The sequence below is a fragment of the Pungitius pungitius genome, chromosome 5 (genome assembly GCF_949316345.1).
Source record: "Pungitius pungitius chromosome 5, fPunPun2.1, whole genome shotgun sequence".
Lineage (NCBI taxonomy): Eukaryota > Metazoa > Chordata > Actinopteri > Perciformes > Gasterosteidae > Pungitius > Pungitius pungitius.
The window spans coordinates 5,090,337-5,102,253 of NC_084904.1; the positions used below are offsets into that span (position 1 = coordinate 5,090,337).

Here is an 11,917-nt window from a genome sequence, read left to right on the forward strand (position 1 = left end):
TATGTAAATCAACTCAATGGTAGCAGTTATGGAAACATCCATGTTAAAAAATATATAAATGCTGCATTTAACGTCCCCTCGTAAATCCTTTCCTCATTCAGATATCGGCCGATGTAACGTAAACTTGGAAGCGGAAACGTTGCTTTCATTTTGAGGGTTGATTTTTTTTTAGTATAATACATGAATTTTAGCTTCTGTTGTGGCCATATTTATCGTGGTGCTTCAATACTTGACAGCAACCATAACTAATTTACCACGTCACAGTGCAGCTAGTGTCTTTTATCAGAAGCTAGAGGCGAGGAAATTAGGCCTACTTTGATTTACAGATAATATTTGTATTATCTTAAAATAGGATTTAAATAAGTAAAACAAGTTTTTTTATATGTATTTGTCCATCTATAACTAGTCCTAAACTTGAAAACGTCAAATGTACAGCCAATGAAAGTCTACAACGTGTTTTCTTTCGCCACTCGTTGGGTTTACCGGTCAACACGATTTTTCCGACAGCCCGTGAAGGCATCACGGGGCCTGACACTACTTCCTGTAAGAGAAGCTCAGTCAGCTGTCACAATCCGACGAGCGAGAAGAGGGCTCACAGGCCGAGAGAAGCACACCAGCTAAAATGTCGAGTTTTAACAGCAAGTTTGACGCATACTCGATGACTCAACTCAACGAGTTTCTAGAAGACGACGAAAAACTCTCCAAAATGGTCCAGCAGATGGATGAGGTATGTTGAGCTAACGTTATCCGCGTTTCTTCTCCAACTGTAGCCACTGACTCCTTCTCGGTCACTGTGTGTGTGTGTGTGTGTTTTCTTCCTCCAACCCTTTGTTGTGCTTTCTGCACATCTCCTAGGGTGCGAGAATAGCTGCTCCCCGTCCGTGTCACCAACATGCGCTGCCCACCAAACGTAATAGTTGTGCAAACCGAACCAAGGCAACCGCTCGTTAACCTTGGGGAGGCAGCCGGAGCGAGCTTTGTCTCAAGTTTACCACGCGCGAGGGAACCCACTCCAGGGCGAAGCTCGCGCTCGTCGACTCGTATTTATTAACCGGAGCGATGGTTTTATTTATTTAAAACGAATGTAGAGTTTTTCCTCCTGTATATTTCGAAAGTGAAACAAAAGCGTAGTTTCCCGGCACTTTCGGCACAGGTCGCCACACCAAAATCCACGCGATAAATGACCGCTTTGTGACCGACTGCGCAGGTTACACCGATACCAAACAAAAACACGACTCCAGGTATGACTCAGCTCCACGGAGCCGGAACAATCGGTAGTTCATCATTACGACACGTCTTCTTCACAACCGGTTCTTTTGTTGTTGAGCAAAGCTGTGTCCGGTTCACCAGATCACCTTTGTACTTGTGTTAATTCATTATATGGGTGGTGGGGGGGGGGGGGCTTGATCCGACCGCACAAGGACTATTTCCACTGCAGGTCTACCAGCAATCTTATCACCTCACAAGTCCAATGATAAGCTCCAGTTTCCCACATAACAAGCTGTGAGTGCTGGCACATTTTCCTTTTTCCTCTCCCTTTTTTTGAAAATACAAGATTTGTGCTCATGGTGATTTCCCACATGCTTTATTTCGCCCTGACAATCCCTGGTGTTTGGGGAATACTTCCCACTGTGTCACTGTAGAGGGCGAACGCTTTCTTCACCCCTCCTAGTCTTTTCAGACCCGTAATCAGTAATTGGAAACATTGTCAGGGCACAGAACTTCTTGCCGTCGTCATGGTGCTGAGTGTTTCCCTTGTGGCGGTCTCATTTCAACCCACCTGTGGCCGAACGCTCAAACACAACTAAAGGCTGCTGTGCATCAGTCAAAGTGCTTCTCCCCCCCCCCCCCCTGCTTCCCTATAGCTTACAGCCAAAGGACACAGAGTGAAGTCATGAGACTCTCCTGCAGGGATGGAACCAGACAAGTGATGGCACGTCTGAGCCGAAGGTTTTGCGCGGCCCTGAGGAAGTCGTCTCTTTGCAAAGCGCCGGACGGGAACAAAAGGCGGTGTCACGAGGCGTCGGGTGGAACCTGAGAGCGCTGAGAACCCAGCACCTTGAGTACGTGGACGCGTACCCGCTCCACCGCAGGTGTGCGGACGCGTGGTGTCCGCTGGAGGCAGTAATCAGCCCGATTAGTCGCGAAAAGGCTAACGACGGGTTGCACGTGTTCGCCCCTTTTTGAATAATGCAAAACGTTTCCTGTGCGGAATTTGTTTGAATTCGGCGCACCTGGATTCTCTGAACTCGAGCGTGTTGTACCTTTGTTGAAAGCCCTGCATTACTTTTTTTGTCGGTGTACCAGTAGGTCTGTCTTTCTATTTTTTGCTTTGGCGGCAGGACACAATTAAAATGAGCTGTTGAATCTTTTTTCCAGCAGCAGCTTGACTTGGTAGTGTCCACTGTGCTAAAAGCCGGCATCTTCTCGACCCGGTAGGTGACCCACTTCTCCGCTTCGAACGAGCAATGTTCATGGCTTCGTTTGAAAAGCTTTCGCCTTTACGTCGCATTTCAAAGAGAGTTGCTTTTAAGCCGACGATCATCTCTCATTTGGCTTCTTATCTTTAGGAGGGTAATCCAAACAACGCCCTGTGAGCTTGTCTTGTCGCTTTTACTCGTGGAATTCCTGAAGAGAAATGTGCTTCTAATTTTAGAGGCCTACTACTACAACAGCAGCAAGTCCATTTGTGGTTGGCCTGCTGTCTCTAAATCCAGGTCTGTGGTCCATCTTACACGCTCCTAACCTACATTCCCTCCCTCTTTTTCTTCTTGCGGGGGCGAATGGAGTACCCCCCCCCCGCCTCCCCTCACAACGTGCTCACAAGCCTGCAGTTAGGGATGCTATTTAAAGGTCCGCTTCTCCAGCGGGCCGCGGCCAATAAGTGAATCGGGCTTTGTAGAAAAAGGAGGCCGGTCACCTCGGGATAAGAAAAGTCCAGTGGTTTAAACGGGCTCATTTAGCGGCGTTTCCGGCATGAACTGTGTGATTTTCCGCCAGTCTATTTTGAGTTTTCCTGCAAGTTCTCGCTGACCAATCCTGGTCATATTTGCACATTATAGCATGCTGGTTGTTGTCAGTGTGAAATGAGTCATTGGGAAGTAGCAGGAGACATTTGCTTTTTTTTCCCCAAGCAAAAATGGTGAACAGGAAATTGTCAGCAACCAGCGCATTTCCATTGGCTGTAGTTGTGGCTGCTCTTCGTTATACATGTGTAGACCAGGGGTGTTAAACTCATTTCAGGTTCGGGCCAGATACTGCCCACTGACAATCTGTACGGGGGGGGGTGCGCTGATCCGAACGGCGCGGCCGAGGGTTCGCTGACTGACTGACTGTGACTGCTGTCACCCGGCGTACGCACTCCGGCGGCGGGTTGCACTGGACGCCCCGGCGGGTCGTATGTGGCCCGCGGGCCGTGAGTCTGACATGTGTGGTGTGGGCTACTTCCTCATATCGCTGATCAGAGTTAAAAAGAGAAAAGGGAGTCAATGACCCCTGATCACATTTACTTCTTTTTAGTTGCCACTATTGTTGCCACATGATACAGATACTTTTGTTTGATTACAGCAGGTGATCTCCAGGCTTTTTGTTGCCAAAATCATTTCAAGTGTCCCAAAGTCAAAAACATTCAACATTCTTAATAACATCCCTATATATGTAGTCAGCGCGCTCAAGTTAAAACCTCAAGTTCGGCATTTTGGTCGTCGCCATCTTTTTTTTTTGTTGCTACCAGACGCGAAACGAAGGGGTGGAATACACAGCAAGAAGGTTATCAGAGAGCAAAATACCGGCCACTCCCAGATTTCACAACACCATGGTAGCCGAAGTATCAGCAAAGTATCGATCTTATTAGATTACGTTGAAAAAACAAAACAAAGAACTGCTAACTTTGGATACTCGCGTGGTTCTTGTTTCTTTGTGGTTGATTTTGTCGTGTCCTCGTAGGTGCAGGAGGTGCAGCAGAGCAAGGCGTCGACGCTGGTCGGCAACCGAACCCTGGCGGAGCAGAACCTGGCCCTGCAGCCCACACTGGATCACAAGAAGGAGGAGCTCACCAAGCGCTACAACAGTCTTCAGGAGGACTTTGAGTCCTACCAGCTCCGCAAATCCACCCTAGGTACAGCAGCTGACGCGTGAATCGGAGACCAAACTGCGCTTATTGATTAGAGCCTCTCAGCCACTTGAATTATTAATGTTTTCCGGACCGTACCAAATTTCAGCACTTGTCCAAAAACAAAATGCGTCAAACAGAAATGTACACAATAACGCAGTTGGCTTTACGTTTGTCGGCTCTTCTGGCTTCTTAATGTTCAAAGGGGATTGATATTACAGAGAAGCTTTCCAGGGTCCCTATGTGCTGGTGGCTTATTACCGGTACTGTACACGTATATAAATGCATATGTGTGTGTGTGTGTGTGTGTGTGTGTGTGTGTGTGTGTGTGTGTGTGTGTGTGTACCTGGAATACTTCATTATCTTTTTGTAGAAGCCCTGTACATAAACCAGGCAAGTATTACATATAAAAAAAAACGCTTTTACTGAAAACCACCAGCTGAAGCATCTGAAAACCAATTTTTCCAGATTGGCGTTTTTCCTGGTAGACCACATCTCGTCTCACATTTATTAAAGTATGTGGAAATCAAATAGTTTACAGATCAGTGTCTCAATTCCGTTGAAGGGACCAAAACCATAATTACGGTTATTATTTAGATAATTGAATGGTGACAGCTGAGATGCAATGCAGAAGTGTGACAAGGGTTCCATAACAACAGTCCGTCACCCTCATAGGAGGCTTTCTCCGTTCTTCTGCATTCACACCCACTGGAGAGACCTGTTGTGCAGGTTTCCTTGTGTTTTTCCCATCAGACGCCGTAGCTTCCCTTTTTTTCTTCCTTTCTGCCAGAAGCCCCGCTGTCCTGTGACTTGAACTCCGTTTTCGGGCTTGAGCTGGTTCCAGATCTGATTTGTGCTGCGACTTCTCATAAGCGACTTTCAGGAATATATGAACCCTCAAGGCGCACTTTCATAGTAGCTCGTAGTGTGTGACGCATGTGCCGGTTGCCAAGCAGCCGGCTCAAAATAGCCTGCCCGATTATTCCGCCACGCTGATAAAAGTTTGACTTTGCCTTCTTCCCTCTTCTAAAGGTGTCGGCAGGTCAACATGCCGACACCTACCTTTTATACTAGTAGGTCTGCTGCCCTACTAGTATAAAAGTCAATATTTAATTTTTCCTCAGATATTTATCGCACCACTAGATCTCATCCATCTGTAAGCGCTTGTTCGGGTTCGTGGGGAGGAGATTAATTCTATCTGTCACATAACTGGCGTACTTCAAAAACCGGCACATCCATGGTTTTTGTTTCCTGAACCTAGCGGCTGATGCTTTCCTATTGCAACATGCTTTAGTGTAACAAGTGAAAAGAGGCAGTTTTTTTTCTTTTTCTTTGTTGATTTGGGGGCGATAAAAAGGCCGCCCTCGCTTTACGACATGCCGCAGGACTTCAATGACTCGTGTGTTGTAAGCAGACTTTTGTCAAATAGATTAGTCACTGTCCCGTCACCCTCCCACCCCCCCCGCCTCCCATGCACCAGTCGTCCTCGTCCTCGTGGGGGATCTTCTGCGCGGAGACGTAGGGGAATGACGGGAGGAATGTGTGGCCTCTGCCTTACTCTTCGCTGTCCAGTGGCCTACGGAGGCCGGGGTGGCAGGGGCAGCCCCGTCGCCACCACCTAGCATCCCCCGGCCCACAGTGGCTCCTTTGTGCTGCCGGCGGGCTTAAAACAGCCACGGACAGACGGAGAGAGACCCGATGTGGAGCCACTTACTAAATGTCTGTCTCATGATCGCCAGACTTTGTGTTGTGTGCACCGGAGGGGCTCGCTGCTCCACCAGAGAATCGCAGCTTTGTGCGGAGGAGGGCTGCTCAGTCCGCCTCGGTACGTCTTGGAACGTTTTTCCACTCGATCAGAATCTGGCATATCGACGCAATATTTTGGCATCAAACAGCTTCCACTTTCTTTTCTTTTCTTTTTTTTTTAATGGTGAAAATTCCATTTTTGACTAATCTCTTGTCTTGTTAACAGTTGAATTTCCTCAACCATTTTTTTTTCCATCGGCTCATTTGTCAAGGGCGGAAATTATACAATATTGTCACGTTTTGTCCCACTCACGTCAGCCCGCTGACACGTGAACCAAGCAGAGTGTAGGCCTGTAGCAGTATGCGATAAATTGACATATCACACACTCTGGTGGAATAACTTTTGGCGCTGCGATATTCATTTTACATATAACTTAAACCACGTCGCCCACATTTAAGTGGATCGCGCTGCCTCTGCTTTTTCGAAGGCAGTGCACAGACACAGCGGTGAACCCACCATGTTGTAAAGTGTTGTGTTCTTTTTCGTAACATCTACAGCCGAACCCGCTGAGATAAACAAGTCCCAATGGACTTGATTTTGAAGGCACAAGGTTCGGCTTCATTTTGGCTTGAAGCCGAAAAAACGAAAAAAGGGCAGCACATCTAGAACAACAACCTGAACTACTGTCGGTTCCACCGGGCTGCTCGTCACAATAAATTTTTGTGAAATATTCGCACAACTTAAATGTGATATCGTGAAGAGTGGCCATTAGCGGTTAGCCAATCATAGTTTCTCTTCTGTGTGACGTGATGTTTTTTGTTAAAGTGAGGAGCTTATCCTTCCAAACGCTGAGAAGCCAAGCACTAAAAGGCCAAACCGTAGCCAGTTTGACCAACTTGTTGCATAATTCAAGCATTTAGCTAGTTATTTAAACCGCAAGAGTGCTGAGCCATTGGCGTTTGGGGTGAAATCTTATCTCTTGAGGTTTAGTTGTTACTTTTACCAGGGAGAGAGAGAGAATATACAGGAAACCCCCTAATACTCCTGGTGTAGTGCAGATCTCCCAGGAACATTTATGTACGTCTTAAAATTCCCCCTGTATTTATCACACTGCCAGCTGCTCGTTTAGATCATGACCGGAGCTTACATTCGTGTACTCTAAAGCAATTACCACACCTGAGGAAAATGTGGTAGTAGCTTAGACTTTGCTAAGTAACATTTTCTTTTTTACCTTTTACTCTTAACACAGTTAACAGTTAATTGAGCACTTAATAATCCGCTTAATGAACCACGAAGGAATTTTAATTTGTCGATAAGTGGAGGCCCCTGTGGACGAGAATGGTAATGGGACCCAACACCACAGTACCGTTTAAGCTTTAAGTTGCGGCTCAGGATTTTTATCTTTTGCTTTTACTGCTTTATAATAAAAGCATTTACATACAAAATATCTTAATGTGAGCAATGCAGGGCATGATATGTGTTTACAGGTGCACACACACACACACACACACACACACACACACTCAGCCCTGTCATGCGTGAGATGCAAATCCTGGCCTTCCCATAGAGGCAAGTCAATGTTGGGGCCGCATGTCCGGGGTAGACTGCAGGCTCGGCTGGAATAAAGGAGGTCCACTACCTTCTCGTGTCTTGTCTTGGTGGAATGCTGGCGAGGTGACGATGATGTACCCAGTGCCGCTGGTTTTGATTGTGTGTATGTACTCGCCGCCCTGGTTGGTGTTGACTTGCAGTACGGCTTAGAATCCAAAACCAACAGACCCCCCCTCCTTAAAGACGTTGAGGCGTTTCTCTGTTTACTCTGTGGACTCTGTGGGCCTTTGCAGGTTCACAGCAAACAGGGCGGCGTAGCGGCTGTTTGGACGTGTCGGTCACAGCACCAAGACGGGCTGATGTTACATGTCCTGGCTCAGCTTGGATGCAAGGGGCCCATTATTATCATTCACTTCATTTTAATTACAGAAGGGTTTATTTGGGGGAGAGGGGGTGGGGGGGCAGGGTTCCCCCGCAAAATATTTTATTGACTGAGCCGCAAAGTTAATCCAGATGGCATCTGTGTTGCTGGGAGCACCGTGTAAACAGTACGCCGGGCTTCTTGTGACTCGGCCCTGTTCAAAAAGCATGAGATGACTGTTCAATTGTTCTTGTTGCCTCTCGGTTTCACAGATGGAAAGGAGCCTCCGTCACAAGAACTATTTAAACCGAGCAAAACAACGGTTTATGGTATTCATGCATAATCACTCACCAATGTGGGGGGGCATTTCTCCAAAGAACTAATTTATACGCAGTAAAAACGACTACACTCAAAAGGGCGTACCTTTTTTTTTAAAATATGGATATTTGCCTGGACCCAGACAAAGAACCTTGAGTTAAACTCAATACTAACAGCACAAAAGTTTTGTCATCGTCTGGTTCCACATCTGGACTACGTGTGTCATTCTGTCAGGAAAATAACATCTGGACTGTCTTTTTTTTTTTATTGAACAGATCACAAGTCTGGAAACATCTCCCTGGACATCTTGCTGGCCCTGCTGCAGGCGGAGGGGGCCAAAATAGAGGAAGAGACGGAGGTAAGCGCTGCACCCCTCGCCGATCTGCTGTTCGTACGCGCAGGAATATAAAACTACGAAGTCCATGCAAAAGGCTCCAGTGTTCAAACCACAACAGAAGGATGACTTGGTCCAACATTTCCTCCCTCCAATAGCTACCTGTCAGCCGAGGCCCGTTTGGGCGATTTTATTTAAATGTTTTTATAAAATTGACTCAATTGGGGTAATGCTCTTATTGTCTAAGATTCTAAAATAATATTAGGGAGAAAACCCAACAAGGGGCGCTGCTGTAACACTAGGAATCGGAGGAGCTGTTTTTTTTCCATAACCGGTTCAAGGTTCCTCACAGTACCATACGACAACTCTTCATTTGACCCGAGGCCTCATGGAATAATTTTATTTCTTTATAGTTTTACTGTTGCACCTCCCAATATCTTCAGTTATCAATCTTCTGATAAGTCAAGCCACTTGTCATGTCGAATGAGACAATGTCAGAATGGAGTCTGTCATTTATTGACATTTTAATTGCGTAAGTTTGACTTTTCCAGCTTAAAACTAGCCTCGGATCTACATCGCACATATCTAGCGCTGATTTGTCTTTATTTCTTTTAATTGTTCTCTCACTAACGCTGTTCCCACATCTCTACACCGCTGCCCACAGAACATGGCCGACTCGTTCCTGGATGGCGACATGACCCTGGAGTCCTTTGTCGACGGATACCAGAGCAACAGGAAGCTGGCCCACTTGAGACGGGTGAAGATCGAGAAGCTGCAGGAGATGGTGCTGAGCGGTCACCGGCTCCCCCAGGGGTCCGTCCCCAACTCCCGATCTCAGGATGTGTCGGCGGGCAGACTCTCCTCCGCCTCCCCCTTCCTCAGCGAGGCCGATAGCCCATCCCCCGTGGCCCAGCCCAGGAGGAAACCCCCACTCCCGCCGTCCCAGCCAGCTCCGGTTCTAAATCCGGCTCAGGCAGCCGCCCCCCAGCCTCCCCAAGCCTTCTACTCGGCGTCGCCGTACCCACCGATTCCTCCCAGGACTGGCCAGGTCTTCCCCAACGTCCCCTCTGGCTACCCGAACCACTTCCTGTCTCAATACCCTCCCGCTGTGCCTCAGCGGGCCCCGCCCCGCATGGCCCCGCAGCCCGGCTTCATCATGCAGTAGGTGAACAAAGGCAACTGCCGCTGCAAGAGGAGTGTGCGTCGCAAACTATCCACTACCAGAACTCCACGGGAACGATATATAAATATATATATCTCCTTTTTTCTTCTTTTTTTTTCCTACAATGGCGGCCTCTCTTGGAATACAACCAATTGGAAGGCGGGAGGGCAGACCCCGCCGGGTTGTGTCCAGCTAATCCGATAATCTGTGGATCCGCTATCACTTCTCGCGCCTGTTAACACTCCCAACAGCCAATGGACAACCAATACAAAAAGGGGCGGGATCGGTCCGGGCTGTCCCCGGGCCCGGACGCAGGCCGTCTGAGCTGGGACCACTGCGTCTCCTGCTGGTGCTCACCCATCTCTCCACATCCCCTTGTTTTAAAAGGGTTTGATTAGTGATTTCCATCCATGCATACATCTTAATTCAAATGCAAGCAAAGAGACCCCAATTACTGTGCAGTAATCCAAAAATGCATTCAGGCGAAAACTGCATCACACGCCGTGACTTGCATATTTAAAATTGTAAGAAAAAAAAATTCACAAGGTACGTGGAGATATTAGAGTGCCGGTGTCGGTTTAACCATATACTACTAATGATTTAACTTGTGTATAAAAAGGAAGGGCTGTGGTTGGCATGTCTCTTCTCTGATATGCGGACGCTTCGTCTAGAGAGAGAGAGAGAGAGAGAGCGGGCGGAGCTGCCCAGGCCCGACTGACCGGCTCGGCCCGTCTGTGGCAAAAGTATAAAAAAGAAAAGGGGGTCGGCTGACCTTTTGTGACAAATGACTCGGCCCCGTCGCCTGAAATGAAGGATTTTTCTTTTCTTGTATAGCCATACAGTACACTGGTTTGTTTTTCTGTGGGTTCCCGTTGTAATGAAACACTTTTTGATACAATGTCTGTTGTCTTAAATTTTCCTCAATCGAGATCAGAAAATCCCTGCAACCGTTCTTGTGAGTTTCACACTTGAGCACCAAAGACTTTCACTCCGTGTTCAACGTGTTTTTTTTTTTTCTTCATGCAAGTGAAACATTTCGTGAACTAGTGCACCATCGTCCCCTGACATACCTGATGTTGAACCTCAAACACAATTTTGTAAACACGCAAGGGACATTTCTCTTCTCGAGGAACTTGCGAGGTCATTTTCTTTTCTCTGGTGTGATCTGTGATTTTTTTTTTTTCCTCCTCCCAACCGGTGTCGCTGTGCGCTGATGAAGAGCCACGAGTGCCTACACTTGAAGTGACGTCAATGGCGTCCGGCTGACTAACCCTGCAGTCTTTCTCTATGATCAGCTGTTGGGGTTAGAACAACCCCCCCCCCCCCCACCACCACCACCACCACTCCACCCCGCAGCAAACCGAGCTGTTGCTCCTCTTCCTCCTCCTCCTGCCGCTGCTGACTTCCATTTCCGCCAGATGGTCGGTGAAAGCCAGCCTCTGACTGGTGGCTGATCGGGACATTGCTTTCCCAACTAGAAGCAGCAACGCCGGGACAGAGCAAGGCCAACCCCCCCCCCCCCCCCCCCCCCCCCCCTCACCCCCCTCCTGCATGTCTTGTCGCTGGGGAAATAACAGGGCTTCGTAAAATTTTGTGTCATCTCAAAGCAGAGAAGCAGGGCGAACGAAGCACACCAGAAGAACCGAAATGTCTGGACTGGAGCTAAAAACATCAAGACTGAGAGAAACGGCATTTCTTTAGAAAAAAAACTAACAATGGATAATTGTGTGCATGGCCATTGCTCTTTATTGTTTAGTCCAGTCTGATGATTCCTTTAATAGTTCTTTGTTTAGCTGTTGAGCTGCTCTGTTCAAACTTCATGGTTCTATATGTGGTTGGTAATATTTTCAGTGTAATGTAGGTATTTACGTAAGATGAATGTTTCTGTGCAATTTAATGCTATTTTCCAGTTCAATAAATCTCCAATTTTGTATCCGCTTTGATCTAGTTGCCTTATTGTTACCCATCTGACTTTTCACCTTAATGTCCCCAGTGTGCTCATTGATGTGGCTCGTAAGGATGAGCAGTTTACCTCCGGCCTTGCGGATTGTGCAATAAGCAACAGGTTGCTGTTTTCAAATGAAGCAAGACAGCCATCTAGTGTTGCTGAGGTGATAGTGAATGAGGTTTTATCAGAAACACGGCTGGAGAAACTTTGAAAATCCAGTTCAATGTTTCAAGAATGTGGTTGGTCGCATGTCTGCTCTGACAAATATATCCAAATACTTCGATTTGTATATATATATTAACTATTGAATCAGCTATACTTAGGTAATTCACAATTTTCAAATAATCTTTGCACCATGTAGTATATTTTAAAATGGGAGTGGTCA

General features: G+C 47.2%; 1 protein-coding gene across 1 annotated transcript; it reads left to right on the plus strand.

The window, feature by feature from the left end:
* The first annotated feature begins 522 nt into the window (after window positions 1-522).
* Window positions 523-11,517, plus strand: vps37ba (VPS37B subunit of ESCRT-I a). Its single transcript, XM_037482870.2, has 4 exons — window positions 523-727; window positions 3,946-4,117; window positions 8,364-8,446; window positions 9,087-11,517. Exons 1-4 carry the CDS (start codon window positions 623-625, stop codon window positions 9,585-9,587), a joined length of 861 nt encoding a protein of 286 aa, XP_037338767.2. The 5' UTR covers window positions 523-622; the 3' UTR covers window positions 9,588-11,517.
* The last annotated feature ends 400 nt before the right edge of the window (window positions 11,518-11,917 follow it).